At 34.9% G+C, this 21,342-nt stretch overlaps 2 protein-coding genes across 2 annotated transcripts in view; one reads left to right on the top strand and one right to left on the bottom strand.

The window, feature by feature from the left end:
- Nucleotides 1–8,020: 8,020 nt before the first annotated feature.
- On the bottom strand, nt 8,021–10,678 carry LOC124414138 (putative peptidyl-prolyl cis-trans isomerase dodo). The gene is made up of 3 exons (XM_046895082.1): nt 10,534–10,678; nt 9,620–9,808; nt 8,021–9,142 (listed from the first exon to the last, which is right to left on the bottom strand). The coding sequence occupies exons 1-3, from the start codon at nt 10,586–10,588 to the stop codon at nt 8,922–8,924; spliced, it is 465 nt and encodes a 154-aa protein (XP_046751038.1). The 5' UTR covers nt 10,589–10,678; the 3' UTR covers nt 8,021–8,921.
- A 718-nt stretch (nt 10,679–11,396) lies between these two features.
- The window catches only part of LOC124414130 (ecotropic viral integration site 5 ortholog), a 43,804-nt gene continuing 33,858 nt past the window's right edge, over nt 11,397–21,342 (top strand). Inside the window, exon 1 of the transcript XR_006929925.1 lies at nt 11,397–11,666. The gene's annotated coding sequence lies outside the window, so the exon portion shown is untranslated. The remainder of the gene's footprint in view (nt 11,667–21,342) is intronic.

Raw genomic sequence — 21,342 nt, 5'->3', positions numbered from 1 at the left:
CACGATTATTCGTATGTGAGACCTCGACGCACGCTACATGCGAGTATCGTGTGTCCTTTTGGCTTTGCTGGATCACCAATTGAACCATAATTGATCATTATCTCGATCGCGCAGAACCCCGCGGAAAATAACACGAGCAACGGTGCCGGTTGATGAAAAAGAAGTGACACGCAATGTGTAGGCAGTAAAAATTCTAGATCATCGGTTGAAAAAGATCAATATTTTTTCAATTTTACGATAAAAGTCGACTAAATTCGACGACAAAATGTAAGTTTAACAACTTTCAGAGAGTTTTCTAATCCTAATTAATGTTTGTATTCATGACTTGCATTTAAAAAATTTGAAGCAAAACAAACAAGCCATGAAGTATGCAGATAAGCATAGATTATACAGGCGTACAAGGTTACAACGACGTGAAGGTAGGCTTAAACTATGCAGTTGACGTGGTAAAAATTACCGCCGAAGAATTGTCTTGAAAAGTATTGCAGAGGAACTATATTTGTAGATTTTTCGTTGAGATTTTAACTTCATTTTCATGGTGATCGAAGCATTTTGAGAGTAATTACAACCATAGATTATATAACTACCAACCTGCGACGGATCACGTGGCATGAATAATGAATGTTGAAATGAAGGAATATAGAGTGTAGCATCGCCGCAATTAGATCGGAATTATTTACGCCTTGTAGAATGAGGCAGACGAAGTGTCGCTCAAGTGGGGGAAATAACGAACAGTGCATTCATAACATATATATCTCATCTGTTATGCATCGCGAGCCTTTTCCCTTGTCATCAAAAATAACCTTCGCTGCTGGCGTGTTTTGTCCTTGTTAACTTTTGTCTGAGTTATTATCATTGGTCTATTTTTTACCCACTCAATACGATACGACGTCTGTTGCCATGCGCCTACGGCCTGAAACCACGTGACATTATATAATACTTATTTTGTGTTGTTGATGATTAAATAACAGAATAATTATACAAAAATCGCACCTGGTTTCGGCTGAAATGCAAAAAAATAAATTTCGGTAAGTTTTCAAGCTGTTGTGAATTTGTTTTTAATACGGTGCGTTCTTAACTTCCGACATACAATAAGTATTTGCGACCCATGGAATCGATAGATAATGACGATAATATGGAGTCTAAATTATGTCAGATTTTTAGCTTGATTGAAAAGGGTGCAGAAATCGATACAAGTTAATACAAGTCATCAAGTTACGATTAGGAAACAATATTTTTATTAAAAATTAGATAACAAGGTATTATAGACCTTTATTTGTATCAATTTATTAACAGTCTCGAAATAACCTTGAAATTTTCTTACATACTTTGGTGAAAATAATTTGTAAGAATCGTTAAAAATCGTAGTATTTTGTATAAAAAATTACCAATTTCTACGAAAATTTATAAAAACCTACCATTTTCTATGAAAGATAAATTACAATTTTGAATCCAGAAAACATAAATTTCTTTTCTCGTAGTATTCTTAGAAATTCGTTTAAAAGAAACAACAACTTTTTATGAACTTCATGAATTTTCATAAGATAAGAGTACGAGTTTCTAGGAAAAATTGTGATGATCAACAATTTTGGAATTTGAATTAGATCAGAAATACTATTTTTCAACTACCGTTAGATGTCGCATCTCTCTCACAAAGAAACTCAACGCAGACAACTTATGTACCGAGCAGGATTTGGGGCTGTATTTGAAGACTGAGCTTCTCATCTATTAAGAATGAGCTAGTGAGTCACATTGGCTAATTCTGTGATCCGGAAATTTTACAATTATTGCATGAAATTATAATTATTGCATCAAATGATAGAAGAATAACGATCGAATTTCGCTATTGTACTCAATAGTAAATTCAAATTCTTAGTCACACGTGAAAATTATTACCACCAGAGTAGGAATCGTCAATACTATACATATAAACATTTTTATATTTAATTTATAAATACTGCGTAAGAAATATCAGTATAGTACTTATGCAGATAACTCTGCAAAGTTTACATTTCCCTATCTCCGTTTTTACGCAAATAGAAATCTCTTGTTATTAAAATGGAGTTCAAGTGGAGCCCAACGCGATTGTGGATATCGTCGACCATGGAAATCTAGAAGTATAATGATATCCACTCCTCGCCTTGAGACACGACTTCAAACCATCGGACCTCCAAGTCAATTAGCCATTATAGAAAAGTGAAGAAGGGGACTTGACTTGTTGTCCGAGAAGCAATCCATTTGGAAATCATTCGTGAATCTTCGATGAATGTTGATTAAGGGCAGAGCTTGAAGTGCACTGATTTCCGTGTCATTCCAGAACGTTTGATGTCGTTCGACAATTCTCACTGATTTACAAGCGATTTCAAAAGTTTATAAACGATGCTCAGATTCCACTAGTTTCCAATGATTTCTCACTGATTTCTTGAATGCGATGACAAGAGGTCCCGTAAATTGCATAAAACGTCAAGGGCAGTGCAGTAGCTATGGATCAGATCGAGCGAGATGATCAATCTGTATATAACTCCTAAATCACCTGTTTCCTAACAGCTTACTGGACCCTGAATCCCCCATGCAAGAGCAGTGTTGAGTGGTTCTGAGTAGCGGATTTCCTCTTTGCATGGAATGATCTAGACTCGAAAAGAGTCAGGGACTCAATATATTACCAAGAGTTAAGCGAGCTACAACGCTATTGCAGGACCTATACCAACGCGCATGCTATTAATACGCGTATAACTATCCGGATGATTATATAATGTGGATCAATTTGTGCTATAACAATTCGCTTATTCTTTTATCAGCACATTGGGTACAACGTGATTCGCTTTTGCTGCGATGGTAACTACGCAGCATTTGGTGGCATTAGAAGATGAACTTGAACAATCGAGAGAAATGATGTGCAATTATGGGATTCTTAGGGTCTTCAGATGTTTTCACTTTTTTTTTTGGTTTTGTTTTCATCGAACAGGTGATAGTTTGATGTTGGTGCAACAATAAATTGCACCTTAATGGAATTGAAAATATTTCGTGAGTTCGTCATTACCAGCTGTTACGTAATCAGAAAATAATTGTTTCTAGGAATTAGGATCAATTTATAATGCACAGCAGCATTTTCAGGAGTAACTTGGATTGATAATATTTCAGAATGTCGAGGGTAATATTGCACGATTGAAAGAATCGTGAGATTTTAACACAGTCTTTCATATTGAGAAGATGCTATATAGTCATTTTATACACGTCAAGTAAAATATCAGTTATTTTGACTATTATCTACGTTTGCGCATTATTAATGCAAAAAAGCTAATGATAACGCCGTTCTCCACATCCAATGTCGAATACTGATATCTGAAAAAAAGTTTCTCATTACGTAACAATAATGTGTGGAAACGTATTTTGGTAATTCAATCAGCACTTGTTGCAGAAATACATTATCTCGCGTTATCCTGGCATGAAAAAAAATGTTTTCAAGTGTTTTTTTTCGGTATTGCATCTAGAATGGCGCTATCAGCAGCTTTTTTACGTTAATGATGCGTAGGCGTAGGTAACAGTGACGATAAGTGATATTTCACTCGGTCGGTAAAGACGGACTATAGCATCCTCTTAATGCATTAATCATATAAGCGTACAAATCATACCTGGACATACAAGAATGCGAATTCTTGATCACATTAAGGAGATGGCTATAATAGACACGAACAAAGATTGGATTCGTTAAAGGCCTAATTCATCGACAAGAAGAAATACTTAACCCAGAATCTAGAACAAATATTGATTATATACGATATCTCTATGAATGCCAATATTTGTGCTCCATCTACAGTGAAGAAACGTTACAGACTTGAAGATATCAATTTATCGTTAGCTGTACTCGAATTGTTCCTGTTCGTAAGTGCAGCAATTATGGGGGAATTTAGTAACACGGATGATAACACCTGATACAGTTATCTACAATAATTATATCGATGAAAATATCAATCGAAGTAAAAAAGTTGTAATATATCGTTCATTTTGAGTAAATTAAACTTCACTTGATGAATGACAGTTGCTTGAAGATACTACTAGTGAGAAAACAATTCAAGAATAAGCATTATTGAACTTGTTTTTATCGTTAGAGGATTGAGAAATATTTTTTCTGCCTATTTGACATAAACCATAAAAAACGACCAATTTATGTGACAGTTGGAAAAATCTCAAGTCATAGGATAAACAATCGGAGGAGAATTTATAAAAAAAAACATGACGTCAAGCACTTTTCAACGCCTTTTAATTAGATAAGTGTAAACACTTACTGCGTCAGAAATCTTGGACTTTTCACGAGGTATGTACCTGTACAAAACAAAGGTGGTAAGAATCTTTATAAAGATAACAATATTCGGTAGGTTGAAACGTTGAAACCTTGAGCTATACATAAACTTGAATGGTGAAAGAAATGTCAAGGATTTCTTTATTGGGCTTCATAAGATTCTTCGATATAACGTTACTTAAAAACTTGTCAGTTTTTTTTACCGAATTCATGAATTCTTTACTAACTATAGTGAAAGGTCACCATAATGTTAGTAAATACGTTTTACAGTCATTCAAATTGAGGTACGCCTAAGTGATCTCGTATAATTACAATAGTCATCACTCCAATCATTGACTCAACTGTTTACGTCTGTATGCTAAACAGCGAGGAACGTGACCACATTCAATAAGCATGTTTAGCCTTTGTGTAGATATTCATTCGTACCGTCTAACCCTGGTGAAAATTTCTACTACTACTACGAATTTTTACAGATGTTGAAACAGTTCGTATTATTTAATACAAAATTGTACATATGTATAATTTTTCGTGAAGAATTGTTAATTTACTTTGAAAATAATACTAGCTTGTAAATTCCTTACTGAAAAAATAATCTACAAGTTTTTATAAGAAACTATGCATAAGTACATATTTACAATTTTGGGTGAAAACAAGTTTTTTCACCAAATTGTACGAAATGTCTCAATTTCATTAAAAATTCGTTAAAAATTGTAGAAATTATTTTCACCAGAGAAAGTCAGTATAAATGTCTTGTAAAAATTTTTGTACGACGGAGTAAAAATATGACTGCAAACGATATAGTCGTCAGATAGACATTATGAATATAAAATGTACAAGGATTATATAAGTTGTAATAAAAGTTATGCATCATCTAGACAAGTGTAAAGAAACTATAGTAACCAGCGTCTAGACAGGAATAAACGAAGTTAGTAAACGTTAAAGATAGTTAATACGATAAATCTTTACTACTTGTCTCATAGTTATACTTTTACTGACTAACATATTCTTTCCAAATGTCTATATCTATTGACGACCGTCGCGTTAGCAGTAAAAAAGTTGAAATACAGGATATCTACGAGATGTTCCTGCGATGGCCACGTTTTTTTCGGTTTTTCTCAGAACATGCTTAACCGCATTTCGAAACTTGGTTTTTTTTTCTCTCATTTTGGACATCCGTAACGTGGTACGCATTACGTAAAAGGTAGGTATTATGACCGTAAAATTCAGTTGAATGTTACGGTGCAGAAATTAAATAAAACTACGAGTAAACTCATTTTTGTATTTTGAACGGCGAAACGGTTAATCATTCGTAAACTTTCTTACTGCAGGCTTGCCCTGGAGGACATAAATCTTACGTCCAACTAAAAATTTGATTTTACGATTAAGTAGTGAAATTCGGACACTTTCGTAGTTTTGCCGTCTTGGCATTGAATTTTTTTTGTAAATTATCGTACTTTTTTTTTATAGATTATCGTCGTTTTTTTTTCATAGATAACACCGGTCGACACCAATTTTGAGTTTGGTGTTGCGTCATCCAAACCTGATGTTCTTTTAACAAAATCTTACAGTCACTTTTCACCCTGCGTCTTTTCATCTTTACCGATTCAGTCGGCACATCTCTGAACCCATGGTATGCCTAGAACTCATACGACACGCCATTTTCTTCGAGGTCAAAGCCTTTAAGTGAGACGTGTACCAACTGTCTAAAGAAATCCCTATATTGTTAGGGAATTATTTTTCTGGCGAACGCTACCCTGTTTGGTAGTGGCATCGCGTAGAGTCGCGGTGTCAGTTGTTTAAAGTCCCGCTAATTTTTTTCCCACGCAGATTCAACGTTACAACAATTAATCACCACCGATCTAGGGTATTTTCGCACCGCTGGTACATATCTTACTTAAGTCAAGTCCAACACGGGAAAGAAACTTTTTTAGAGAAAGATTACGCTGCACTCTTTGGCACACTATCACAGCACGATCTGAACTGTAACTATAGCTAGTCGACAACTGTTATAATTCAATTACTCGATCATTGACAACAAACCAATTATACCATTTAAATCGTCCACCCCCCCTAAGGGGGATAAGTGCATTAGAGACCAAAAAAAAACCCAGATTTTTTTTTTCGCGATTCTCTTACACTTATACTATTACTTTTTTGTATATAAATTAACTCATATTCAAGTATATGGGGCTGTCCATGTCAATTTGATTTGCTTTTTGATTTTTGTTGTTATCCTTGCTCTGAAACATTTTTCTGAATTTTTTCAGATTTTTCGGAACAACCGTTTCTGAGTTACGATTTTTTAAATCCGAAAAAAAAACAACCATTTTGAAAAAGTTCACAAAAATTGTATGACTATCGTAGAATAGTCTCCCGCTCGTTCTTCTTATATTTTTTTCACCTAATCAAAAGACTAAACCCACGACTTTTATTCATCCATAGATGTACCAATACTATTTTTGAACTGTAAGAGTAGAAAAAATCTGAATTCAAACGGTCGTTTAAAAAAAATATCAATTTCATGTAATATTCATTTTACTGCGTGCCAAGAGTAAGAAAAAGGTTTTGATTAGGTGAAAAGAATATAAGAAAAATTTGACCTATTTTCTCGCCGGCGGAAGACTGTTCTACGTTGGTCATACAAGTTATGTGAATTTTTCAAATTTAAAAAAATCGTAACTCAGAAACGGTTCTTCCGAAAAATTTGAAAATATTCAGAAAAATGTTTCAGAGCAAGGGTAACAACAGAAAAAAATCACGAAGTAAATCAAGAATATTGTCGTCTGGAGGCTTGCTGAATTGTCGAGGACAGCCTCATATGATTATGCAATTTTTTTTATCAAAAAATATTCAAAATGGTGCTCGTGGCCGCTGGTTGAATGAAAAACCTTTTTTTTAGCGGTGGGCAGCCTTCCGTCTGAACGGCTGGTGTGAACCAAAAAAACCAAACGTCATTTTGAAGTTAAGATATGAAACTAGAACTTCAGTCGAACACATTTTTGCTTTTCAGAAATTTAAAAAAAATGGGAAACGTATGAACAAAAAAAAAAGTAACAATTCATCAGTTTTTTGCGTCAGTCATTCGATAGTAAAATAATTAACTCAATCCAGGCACAGAAATAATTTAATTTTTTTTGCTCATGAAAAATTAGGCAATTGTTTTCTAATTATTTAAAGTTGATTTGGGGGGTGGGGCGGAAAAATTTGGCGATTGTTTTTACATAAATTTGGATTCTGATATTCGTTTGCGCGTAGTTGATCTAATTTTCAAATAATATAGTGAAGGAAACCTGACATCTGACGCAGAAAAAATTTCAAAATGCGTAAACTTTGACGAATAGTATTTTTTTGTGTGTATATTTGTGTAACTAAGCTAGCCGCAAAAGTTTAGTTAACCATTTAGTTTAAGAGTTTCAGTTTTTCGTCAATAACTCTTTCAGTTTGATACTTAGAAAAAGTGTTGAAAAAAAAGAGAAAGAAGTCATTTTACACAAAAAAGCTCTTCGACATTTTTTGATATTGTCAAAATTGTTTGAAATAGAATTTTTTCAAGTAACGAAGTAAAACTGAGTTTAAAAAACTTTTTGTTTCAGATTCAATCACTTGAAGATCAAAACTGTGATCCTGAAATTTGTTATTTTTGTTTTTTTTCTTCATTCAGAAAGAATATTTTCTTAACGCAAAAAGGAAAAATCGCGATAGACAGTGTTGAGGTCGTAATAACAAAGTAAATACGATTTATTTTACTTAGTTTAGTTATAACTTATATAAACACAAACATAATATATCCCAGGTGCACAGATTTAAGAAAAATTTCATGATATTAAGGATAACAACTATACAAATGGACATGATTACGAACTGAACACTAGCCTATTACAAAGTAAATTCACAAATTACAAATTCCTCCCATATGTTAATCAGCATAAATTATTATTACTAAACGGATGTTTTGCTGTTTTGAATGTCAATTCAACTTCAGCCGGTGATGCTTCAAATTCATTGAGCTAAACATTTTATTTACACGTATTTTAGGCATTCCAATAACAATATTTTTTATGAAAAGTAAAATAAAAATAAGTTTTTTAAACTTTTCTCTGCAAAATTTTTCTCACAGTGAAGAAGCAACAATTGGAATCATTGCAAGTGAAACATTAATTTCATTTTACAGCCGATAGAAAATAAGTTGAAACCAACAAAAAAGAAATACAAAACTGCCAATTGGTAAATTGAAAGTGCAACATCTTTGGATTAAATTACTTTTTACGAATTTTATTTGAATCTGAAAAATTGGAATGTGGTGCAATTGCTTGAAATCATTCGGAATAATTTATTACTAATTTTTACTTTTCAATAATCGTTTTCATACACACTAGGCGGAAGTAAATATTGTTACACTCGCTGGTGACTCGGTAGAAGGAGTTAATATCATCCTGAAATTATTTCAGCGGGCAATTTGGAGGATTAAACTATTATAAGAATATTTTTGAGTGATTCGGTATCTTGGCTACTACAATTAGACTAGTTGATTAATATTAAAAATGAATAGTTCAATGAATCTATTAGTGATGATACAATAATTCGTTAATTTCTTAGCAGCAGATACGGTCTAGACGATCGATTAAGCCGTGCGATGAATTATGTGCACGCCACTGTCCGTGTGAACAGGAGTCGAGAGCTTTCCAACTCTAAGAGCAAACGCAGCCTGCTCGAATGGTTTCTGCATCGCACCTCTACCGAACGGTCCAAGGTCGCCACCACGTTTTGCAGAACTGCAATCACTGTATTTTGACGCAAGTTCAGCGAACGTTGCTTTACCGGAAACGATCTGCTCTCTATATGCTGTGGAAATAAAAACCGAAATCCGTCAGAAACATTATTACTTCGAATTTTACTTATTTTTTGTTAATATTGTGTGAAAAAAAAAATTTCAATACTGTAGACATTTAATAGTTTTCAGATACTCGGAATAAAGTACGAACGTGCTATACTTTACTGCGTATAGAGGCTGAGACGATAAAATTGAATCGGAAAAACATTGAAGATAAAAATGACGAATATCGTTGATCGGATTAGCTTCATATAATTTCTTTAAACTAACAAGTTTTCATAAATTTTGAATCAATTTCAAATATTGATCAGTTGGAAAATATTCTTTATATAAACACCTGAGATTTCGAGTAAAGTAGAACACAATGTTGGTTGAGAATAAAACACAAGATTGGTAAAACAGGAAGGAAAAATGTAAGAAGCAAAGCTTAAATTATGTAAAACGATGCTTTTCAAATTACAAATTATCACGACCTTCTCCTGACTTACACTTGACAAGTTCTAGCGCTTCTTCCTTAGTTCTGGTAATATTTTCTTCCCGCCACGACGAGGGCCGTCGAGAGCCAGCATGTTTCACTAGCAGGTGCGAGCACTGCACTTCCTTAGGTCCCTCTGCTGGTTTGTCAGGTACATCCCACTGACTCTCTTTTGTATAAATATTCAAGTAGTAATGTTGGCCTGCAAATAGATTGTTTCTCAGTCAACGATTGATTTATTAAAATTTGAAATAACAATTTTACAATAACTAAAACTACGAACAAATTGTTGCAAAATATCGTTGCTTTTGCAAAAGTGTGGAGAAATTTTACACCAGTTGGCAACTAATTTGTCCCTTTTTTTTCAAGAAGAAACATTTCGTCTGCGTGAAATTCTTTACAAAGTTAAAAAATAAGTATAAATATTCAAACAAAAATTAGAGATAATAAAATTTTCAAATGCTTTTTACAGCGTGCGGCAATCTAGCGACGAACGCATTTATTTCGGCCTAATTTTTAATAGATATCTGTTAGACGCAATGCGCCTTTAGGGAGGGTTAAGAATCACTTTGTTGACACTATCGTAAGGGGAAATATAACGGGAAATCGGGACGATTGAATGGCTTGGAGGAAAATGCCCGAAGCATTTCGGTTCCGTGGGAATTTCTGAGGGTGAAAAGGAGCTTTAGGGTGGCTGAAATCGATGGCAGGAATGCGGCGAGCAATGATCGGTCATTTTTCGTAGCTGTAAAGCGCAGTGGCAACGTCACAAACGCCGGTAAGGCGAGTTTCTGCGACGCGCCCACACCGTTGGAACTTGAACTCTGTTGCCAAACTCCCGAGGAATATTCAACGAGTATATGCCATACGTCTTTTACGATGTATAAGTTATTGAATTTCATTCTGATTTCTCAACAATCAACACACCAGTCGTTCTGCTCAACCGTTTTTCCCAGCCCGCTGGTAGCTCTTCGTCCGCCATTGTTACCCAACAAAATTATTTTGTCTCAATTCCGATGTTCCTTGGATCAGACTGTGATCCCGTAGCGATGGAACTTCGGACCTATTCCTATTCCTATTTTTAACTGAACTGCCATCGCTAGAAATTCCCTAGAAATGTGTGAAACAAAATTTCACCAAGTTTAGTTGAGCAGAAAAACTAAAGACTACTGAATGACAATTCAGATCACAGGCTAGGTTTGTGAGACATGTTGATGGGAGAATTTAAAAACGATTATCCCTGGGAAAATTTTCGAGACTAATACTCGGCCGGTAAGTAGGCCAGTGAGCCTGGGGTCATAAGAAGTCGTGTTAGCGTTACGGTAGCTTCTTTATCGATGGGAGCCGTTCAACACGCAACCTCATATAAAACATAAAACACGACTAGAGTAACCCAAAAAGGATCTTTGGAGTAACCGTCTTTAACAGTCGATAGGCAATGACGTTCACGTAATGGCCATTATGCCGGAATGCTACTTTGTGGAGTTCTTCAATAACTAAAAAAAACTTATAATAAATAAATCGTTGCAGTTATTTTCATCGATGTAATGTGAATTTGTCGGTGCAATCTAATTATTGTGTAGATTATTGGTCAATTATTTTGCCCAGTAGGGGAGATTTCCGAGTTTGTAGTATCTAGTGATATTTGAATAAGTTGATATAGCGATATATTTTCCACGGCAGTTGGCAACACTGCACAGAACGGAACGAGCCGCAGGGGGGGGGGGGGATTAGAATTGGTGAAATATAGATGCGACAGCATCGAGACCAGTCAAGAGAGTTTCGCGCGCCGACAAACGACTATCGACAATCGAACGTCGGCCAGAAATCGGATCGAGGCGATATCGGCAACGGCGCAAAGCTAGACTGGACGTAGTGACAAGTGGACAAAATAATCGAGGTGACAGTCGGATCCGCGCTGGCCGCGCACTCCTGTCAATATCGTGAATGAAGTAAGGTTATCAGTGCTGTAAAGTGTATGTGTATATAATAAAGTGCGAAAGTAGTGATAAAGTTGAACAGTTTAATGAGTGAACGGAAATTCGGAAGAAACAAAAGAGGTGAGCATAGAAATACACTCTCTTCAAAAAACACCAGCTGTGGCCCGTGCCCGGTGGGCGTCTGCCTGACACTTGTTTGTTGACTGGCCTTTAATCTCACAGATTTCCATTTTTGGCGCACGATTGAAATCAAAGCGCTCTTCGTAGGCCCTCGACGCATCGATGATGCCTCTCTGATCGGGACGTTAACCCTGAAATATGACGTTTTTACCGTTATAATTACCTCCGTGCAGGTACATGACACACGCAGGCTGCCGCCTGCTGCTCGCGTATTAACACATAAACACACACTTATGCAGTCGCTTCACAGCCGTTCGCCAATCGCTATCCCCCCCCCCCCCCCCCCCCCTCCGCCCTTCTCGCCTCTCGCATTGTCCTGGAATACATATTACATACGTCCATGGGCGATTCGATATTTATATTGTTAGATTGCGGAGTAGAACAGAATATAGCCGTTTCTACGATTGTCGAGGATCGTGAAGCGATATTTGCCGCTGATCGTCGTTTGGAAACATGCGTTGCTGTTTTGTTTTTGAAATTTCGGTTAAAGTAACGGTTGGAATCAGTCATCATAGTGAAGTTGGTAACGTATCGTAACGATTCATGCTATGGAAGAACCGTTATTTCGCAATTTTTGAATTGTTTGGAATTCAATACGCTTTAACGAAACAAAACATACTCATATTTCGAAATCTTTGTTCTTTTAAAGTTTTTGTCAAAAATTAAGAAAAGACAACCTTGTAATCGGTCAAGGATTATGCGAAATAGGAGATAAAAAAAAAAAATGGAAATGGAAATGATGAAACAGGTTTAAACACTGCGATTTTAGTAATACTTTAAGTTTAATTGCAGTAAGTGGATATATTCATCATAACGCAAAGAAAAAAATGTCTAAATTTATCAATTTCAATCTACATCAAAGGCTCGAATGTTTAATTCCTTTTGGAACAATTATATTGTTGGATCATTTTAGAATTACTTTGGACGAGTTTAGTCTAAAAAAAATATGAGTATCTTCTGCATCGTCACCATTTATCGAATTTGATACAATTTCAATTTGCGAAATAACGATTCTACCGAGAATTGTATCACGGGAATATACTAAACAGCTTCACCCTCGTCAGTTTCGTGTTTGGAAATGAATTCTCCAACGTCCCCCCTGAGATCAATTTGTTCCATAACCCCTCAGTTAATCCTGAAAACGTTGATTAGTTTAATGATACTGCATAAAAATACGGTAAAAAATAGACTATTTTAATATTAATATTGAAAATTGAATTAGTATTTTCTAATTCATCTTTTTCCTTGCGCCTAAGTTGTAAGATTCTTTGAAAAAATGGGGTCGAATAAACTCCATTTTCATTATCTACAACTCGATGTATGAACTTTCTATTAAATCAATAATTGTTACACCATGAAATATACACCCGAAAAATCCACAACATAGAACAAAAAACACGTGAAAAAATCAAACGCCATCGAGAACAATAATAATCTTCACACGTTTCTTTCAATCTCTTCAATTCGATGAATGAATACAATCTTTCCGCCCTTTTGCAAATCCTCGATTTCCGTGATATGGAATTCTGACGATTGTACGATCGTTTTATTCAAAATAGCGCGCCAAAGTTGAGCACCACTGCATTTTACATTCATCAACTCCTTACTCTCCAGCATCTAGTTCCTAAGAGTGTACTTTTCTCATTTCGAACGTTTATATACGTGTACGTCGTTGCAGTCATCGACAAACATCACAAGCTGCATCGACTATCGACCGTTACTCGAAGCATGGACCTGGCAATTTGTAAATGTGCCATAAGAGTATATATATATATATATATATATATATATATATGATGTCCGATACTTCTTTCCCCAACAACGAGGTGAACGTGAACTGCCTCGCAATTTCTTTTAACCCAGAAACGCGTTAACGTCTAGGTAGCACCATTCTTCGACCGTCCTTTATGGAATTTCGATAACGTATAGCTAATAATCTAAGCCAGCAAAAACAAACATTCTACAAATCCGATTTTCGTCATACTTTTCACAACACTTTTATCAAACAAAAAATAACGATTCTCAGATATATAAATTTGTGAAATACTCTTCGATTTTAGCTCTCACAAAATTTTTCAACGTTAACAAAAAAATATGCATTTTGTATTCTGTTAAATGATTTTCTGAAAACATCTGAAAGAAACAACTGTACTTTCTGTACAGTCATTTTAAGGTTCCGAACGTTATCGTAACGAAATATTGGGAAAAAGATGACGATTTTTTTCATTGCACAACGATTTTGAACGAACCGAGATTTCAAAATACGTAACTTTTTTTGTTTTATACTCGGTTTACTCGGATTTACTGAATTTCAAACAATTTCAAAATCACAAAATAATACTTTTTATATATATACTTTAAATTAATTTAAGTTAATTCACTGAACAAAACCCAAAAAAAAAAAAAAAAAAAAAACATCACAACTGAGGTAAAAAAAATTCTCACACTGTTTAAAAAAAAATTATAAATTATTCCGACGTTACAATAATGCATTACGAATATATCTATGTCCAACCTGTATATATATTGATTTCTCGTCTATTCACTGCACGACATTTTCACCTAAGGGTATAGTGAGAAAGAATATCAGTCTTTATACGGACTGAGCCTAAAGTGACACCATTAGATTGGATTATGCTTATTCTTATTCGATTTGTGAAAAAGTATGTCCCCAAGAATAAGATACACATGTATTACATATAATACGCACGCATAATTGGGGTAACAATTTTTCCTACTTTCTTCCTTCTCTACTTGTTCGGCTTCCGATGAAAATTTGGAGAAACTTGTTTTTTTTTTTTTATGGAGCTGATATCTTGTTCTCATATATATATATATATATATATATATATATATATATATCGATAAGCGAGAATGGAACTCAAATTCAGCTATAAATGAAAGAATTCAGTTAAGTTACAATACATGTATATTAGGGTGGCGCACAAAATCCGACTATTTTTTTTTTTTTTTGAGTCTCGTGTGACAAAATGTTAGTTTTTCATGTTTTAAGAGCCCACTTCAAAGGACAGCTCAAAAAAAAAATTTTAAGAGGTCTCTCCAGATTTTTTTACATGTGAAAAATCGTCAAAAAATTAAATTAAAAAAATTATATTTTCAGTATTTTGTTTGATTTTTAATTCATGTCGTGGTGTATTGTTATCGATTCTTTCTTACTAAATTAAAGAAAAAAAAATTATGAACTTTTAATATGAATATTAAAAGGTCGCTCGAAAAGATCTAAAGAAATGCACCAAAAAATTGAAAAAAAATTATGAGCGACCTTTGAAAATTCAAATTTTGAACTGAAACTTTCGGAAACTTATTTTTTTTTTGTCTATAAAAATTATACCGTAACGAGAAAAAAAAATTTCTAACGTTTTAAAAAATGTGGAGCAACCTCTTAAAATTTTTTTTTTTTAACTGTCCTTTGGAGTGGGCTCTTAAAACATCAAAAACTAACATTTTGTCACACGAGACTCAAAAAAAAAAAAATAAAAAAAAAAATCGTTTTTTTTGCGCCATCCTATAGTATTTATAGTCGTTACTCATATACTTCTTTGGTATATTTTTTAAGAAATACATTTCTGGAATTCGAAGATGTGTTGAGATTTTTTGATCATTCGTGAAAATTGAAAATTAGAAAATGCATCTGCTTTTGTGGTAAATATCACGACGTTTTCTAATTCATTTTCAACTTCGAACTATTCACACGAAGGAAACGATACTAAGGAATACGGAAACGGTAGAAAAGTTGCGATTTACACAATTCAAATATCCTACCATAGAGCGGATAGAATCTTGTTTCTTGCGGGCACTGACTCACTGTAAACTCTATTTACATAATGATGCATGCCCAGCACAATTGTATACTACGTCACTCGACGTAAACGCGTCATCAAGCTTGTAGAAAATACGGGATTCCATTGATCAAGGATAACGGGGTGGCCACATACCCGGAAAATCTGGAAAACCTGGAAATGTCAGGGAATTTAAAAGGAGTCACGGAAAACGTGGAATTGTCTGGGGATTTTTAATTTAGTCATGGACAAAAGTGACGACATCAATTTTCTTTCATGGGAATTAGAAATGATTTTTTGAGGTAACGAGTTTACCGTTTTTTCTCGAGAAAAAAAATTGGCTTGAACCGACTTTTTTGTAGATTATATTTTTCTTCAATTCGAATTGAATTTTAACCGAATATAGAGTTAATGAATCGAAAGATTTAGGTCTTAGTAACTTACTAGAACATCTTTGTGAAGTTGGCACCACATTTTGGGAAAAATGATTTTTTTTTTTACAGGTTTCTGAAATTTACTCAAAGAGTTCTAGAGTTCGAAAATAGTTCCAGTCAATAAGGGTTCAAAAAATGAATTTCAAAAAATGGGTTGCCAACTTCACAGAGGTTACTAGAACTTGGAAAATCTCGGGGAAAACTAAGTTTTAGGTCATGGAAAATATGTGGAAAAGTCGTGGAATTTTTTTTCCAAAAATTTGTGGCCATTTTGAATCCGTAATATTTGTTAGTTATTAAAATTTAGCGTAGAAAACAGACGTTAGTCGTGATCAGCCTTCTCCGTGCGTTGTTTTATAAAAATAAGTGTAAAAATTTATAAATAAATAATCCATACAAACATATTTTCACTCTTTTCAGCATAAACAAGTTTGTTTAAAGAAGCAGATAAGACGAACGTAACGTAACGTAGGTTCAAATGCCGCGAGTGAAATCAGCCGAATGCTAATTTCGTGGAAAATTGAAAAAATTGCTAATTTCAGCTGACAAAAACTGATAATTTGGAAATTTAGATAAATTTATTGATGATAATTAAATTCTTGTGTCACGGTTTTAAGTCGGGTTGACTCGTGCAAATTGGTCTGAATACGATTGTTTCTCCATTCAATAATCGCGTGTAGTTTTTCAAATTGTCTTTGTCAAAACTCGAACGCAGCGAAAAATGTCATATAATGCAAAAGTTAAGTTCCCTTTTCCAGAAACTTCTCGTCAAATTCACCCTCGTCTCTCTTCCTTGTTACAGTCTAGCCGATTTTAATGAATTCAACACACGCCAACTTGGTGGTATAGATGCGGCGCATTTACGTAGTTCAAAAAATATCTTTTTACGGCATGGGCATTGAAAAGTCCACTTTTTGTGGCAGTTTTCGTTCTGTAAAGTGACGCTTTATATGGCAGTAAACAAAGTTGCGGAATAAAGTCTTTATTCCGCAGTTTTCATGCGCAGTTCGAAGTGCGCATCCCAAACTGCCGAATAAAGTAGCTTCGTCGAACAGATCGCGACATAACCTCACTCTTCGTTTTGCTTTTCAATGCCCATACCGTAAAAAATATTGTATATGGCATGCCCGTAAACCGTTTTTTGACTCGGATAATTTCAGTACTAGCTTCCGGCTCGCCTTCAGCTCGTCCTGAAATCTTTATCCTTGCCAAAAAACAGGCGGTTTACGGGCATGCCACATAAATAGCTATTTTAGGTCTACAGTAGTGTGATGTGTAACGAATATTTGCACATTTTTTTACATTCGCATTCGTATCCGCATTCGTTATAAACGTGCGAATATTTTGCGAATGCGATTGTCACAAATACTTCCATCATATTTTGCTTAGAAAAATTATGAAAATAATAATAAATAAGCAAAAAAACATTATTTTGATACTGAACTTTTACTACAAAATTTTTTTTTTTTCACATTTGAATCACGCTCTAACCTCAAAATTAATTTGTTTCTGTTACCAATTTGTCGTTTAATAATCAAACAAACAATCTGCTTGCTTCGGATCAGCTTGGTATTCGCGAATACTTAAAAAATTATAAATTCGTTACATCACTAGTAGACGGAATGATTCTTTCCTGACTTGTTTTTCAACTTTACGGATCGAATGCGCAGTCTTTTGTCTTTTCGAATAAAAAATTGTATTCTTTCGACTGTTGAAGGTGACTTGAATGTGGATTGTATAAAGATCGTTAATGGCTACTTTAACTAACAGCGTTCGCCGTAACATTCTTTAACCCTTTAAAAAAAATTCCGTATAACCCCAAAAAACCCGAGTAATAAGTTTCAGCCAGAATCATCGAATTTTTATAGGTTTTTTCGATTTTATCTCCGCCATATTGAATCCGCCATCTTGGATTTAGAAATTATCAAATTCTGACGTCAGATTCGTGATTAGCGACCCCAAAAACCCGCGCTTAACAAATTTCAGGCCAAAATATTGAGTTGAAAAATGTGTGACTGAAAGGGTTAATTATTCGAGTTTGAATAAGTTTTGATTGATGGATCCGTACTTTAAATCAATTTTATGATTTATCTAACGTCAAACTTCGGTAACGGTGTTACCCTAAATCGATATTCAGATAACAATAACACTTACCTACAACCTTCTACTGTATTGTTAGATGAGCTTAAAATTAGTCTTATGATGTTAATTATAAGTAATTTACTTGCGCCGTCGTTCTTTATTCTACTCAATTTATTTTTTATTCTGCTGAATTAACCTTTTAACAAATGTTGCACGATATAGAGTCATTTGAACTTATACTCGGATGGTCTATATAATACACTCAGCAGAATCGATACGGTCTCACAGCACATAACATCTCCTAGCAGCCAGTACACTGGGTCAGAATATTTACTCCAGCTTCCATCGTTATTCTTCTCTGCTGTAACAGACGTGAAAGATTTTACTATTCACCATATAAACAGAATTTGAGAAAGTTTGCAGAAGCCAAAAATTGCACATGGAATTAGCGAAGTTGCGACTCAAGGGAACCAGTTCGAGTTTACTTTGTCAAATGTAGAACAGTAACTGATCCAGTCATATTGTAATCGCGATTCTCGACATAAACATCCGAGCTTTTAGGTCGAGAAGTACAGTCACATTATGCTAATGGATGATCACACCTTCTGGAATTCATTTCAGTCTATCGGTCATTGACAATTGATGGATAGTTACACGTATAGAGAGATGAATGAATTACAACTTTTTGTCACGAAGGAGAGACCGTATCGGCTAGGGTGGCGCAAAAAAAAACCGACTATTTTTTTTTTTTCCGAGTCTCGTGTGACAAAATGTTAGTTTTTGATGTTTTAAGAGCCCACTTCAAAGGACAGTTCGAAAAAAAAATTTTTAAGAGGTCGCTCCACATTTTTTAAAACGTTAGAAATTTTTTTTTTTTTCGTTACGGTATAATTTTATAGACAAAAAAAAATAAGTTTCCGAAAATTTCAATTCAAAATTTGAATTTTGAAAGGTTAAAAATCAAACAAAATACTGAAAATATAATTTGTTTTAATTTAATTTTTTGACGATTTTTGACATTTTAAAAAATTTGGAGTGACCTCTTAAAATTTTTTTTTTTACATGTCCTTTGGAGTGGGCTCTTAAAACATCAAATACTAACATTTTGTCACACGAGACTCAGAAAAAAAAAATAGTCGGTTTTCTTGCGCCACCCTAGTATCGGCACTCCTGAAGTTACACTCAATCACCCAAAGAGTGAACCCTAAAAATGAGATTCAAACTGACCACCAACATGCACTGTAAAAAATTGTGGTGTTGGAAGTGAGTTAAACTGGTCCGTGTGGACTACTATAAACCATTTTTTCAGGTCAGTTCAGAAATTCAACGTCAGATAGCGGTAGATTGATACGAGATACTGGGGTAATGGATATTGGAATTGCAGGTCAATGCAGTAGGTCACATCATTAATGAATGTGAATATCCATTACTCTATTATTTCAGTAAGGTCAAGACTTCAACATTCTTTGATAAAAGATAATATTGGAACGACATAATATTTTGCATTCCTCAAATTCATTTGATACCGATTCTCCAGAGTATGTTCAGTAAATTCTGTAGAACGAAAAAGTATGAAACTAGGAGAGGAAGAGAATTATATAAGTAAAGACTGACTGAATACCTATGCACCGAGGACTCTTTGTGTTGTATTCCACTGTCAGGTGAGCCTTCACTGCACTCAGTTCTATCAATAGCTTTCTCCTTCTGTGTCTCGATCTCTCGAGGTGCCTGCACAGCCTGTTTCTACAAGGCATGATTCAGAAGCCTGTTCCTTGAGAGGCGGTTGTTGAGTACGGGTTCTGCCGACGCATACCGATTGCCCTTTTTTCAAATGCCAGGGATTCCGTCATCGCCTTGGAGTCCGACACACCTCGCACTGCACTGGCTAAAGCGGCATGCAGGACCTCTTCAAACTTTGGATAGACAAGGGTTGCAATGCCTTCGATGATCAAATAATGGATTTGGACACTCACAGCTAACCTCACGCCACTTTGTCTTAATAGGTCTTCTCGTGTCAAAGGTCGAGGGAAGTTAGTCAATCTCAGTACTTGACGTTTGAGATAACTAGGATAGATGAGATCAGGGTTCACAAAACCCTTCTTTTTAAGAAAACTCGCTAATTCGTACATACCTTCACAAATAGTGAGAGATTTTTGCTTGGTATTCAATGTCAATGACAAAAAACGTCGAGAGATGTTGAAGTTTCAGTCTTTTGATGGGGGTCCTCTATAACATTTAACACCAATGGGTTGAAACGTTCAACGTCTATATGGATGTTGTTTTATCATTGATCTTGGATACCAAGAAAGAAATCTATCATATGAATCAAGAAAGTTGATCAATTCCTCCACTTCACGAATAGTGAACATTCAACCATTTCAAAAGTGTACTCTATACAATTGAAAAATGATGATGTTTTACCGAAGAGAATTGATCGAGCCAAATGAATCCGACGTTTGTGTATACCTTTAAACCGCAACTTCGTTGGGTACGACATGCAAGCGATCGTATGGCCAAATGTGGACATACGACACGTGCGTCACTTGATATTGTATCGTTACTGCAGCGGAGCATCGAGTGTTGTATGAACTAACTACAGCTGTTATCTCAATGTCTGCACCATTTGAGTACATAATTAGGTGCACGTGAACTTGCTCGGTTATTTACTTTTTTACGAGCAACCGAATGACTGACTCTGCGAGTTCTGCACACAGTTTGTCAGACTTTTTATCAATTCGACATTTCACCGTCAGCTGTGCACTACAGCTTCCGTATCTTGAACGTGAACAACGCGAGCTTCGAATGATACAATTTGAATTTAAAGCAAAGCTTTCCTCAGTCAAAAATTTGATTATGGTGGAATCGCGCTAATCGAAGCAACGTTTTGTATGGTGATGTATTACCGAAATACTTTTACGGCTGATCCATAAGACTAAATTTTAAGGAGGGAATCTACCTCAGGATGCCGAGAAATAAGCTGTTTTAGGGAATTATTTTGGTACAGAAGAATTGAGTGGATATTTTGTAAACTCTGAGGATCGTTTGTTGCTAGTTTTAACTATATTTGGTAATTTTTTAAAGTCATCAACTACGTACCACACCTCTGGTCTTCATTCGAGTTGACGTGTTAATGTGTACACCGGAAGTCGCAATTTTGATCTTAAACAAACGGATCTGAAATTTTTTCATTCTAGATCAGATGAGATGATTGCGTTGTTTAAAGTGCCCTTTTAGATTGCGAAAAGCTGTGAAAAAGTGATGAAAAATTACAATTTCTGTTCAAAATACGTGTAAAATATT

The sequence above is a fragment of the Diprion similis genome, chromosome 13 (assembly GCF_021155765.1).
Source record: "Diprion similis isolate iyDipSimi1 chromosome 13, iyDipSimi1.1, whole genome shotgun sequence".
NCBI classification, from domain to species: domain Eukaryota; kingdom Metazoa; phylum Arthropoda; class Insecta; order Hymenoptera; family Diprionidae; genus Diprion; species Diprion similis.
Note: the sequence above shows the minus strand (reverse complement) of the source record. Positions and strands in the feature narration are given on the sequence as shown.

What these genes read in the sequence shown, in the direction of transcription:
- LOC124414138 (XM_046895082.1), bottom strand. Translation starts at nt 10,588, where the DNA reads ATGGCGGACGAAGAGCTACCAGCGGGCTGGGAAAAACGGTTGAGCAGA. An exon ending in ACGGTTGAGCAGAACGACTG is followed by an intron (nt 9,809 to 10,533) that starts GTGTGTTGATTG and finishes ATCTATTTGCAG; the next exon opens with GCCAACATTACTACTTGAAT. An exon ending in AGCGCTAGAACTTGTCAAGT is followed by an intron (nt 9,143 to 9,619) that starts GTAAGTCAGGAG and finishes TTATTTCCACAG; the next exon opens with CATATAGAGAGCAGATCGTT.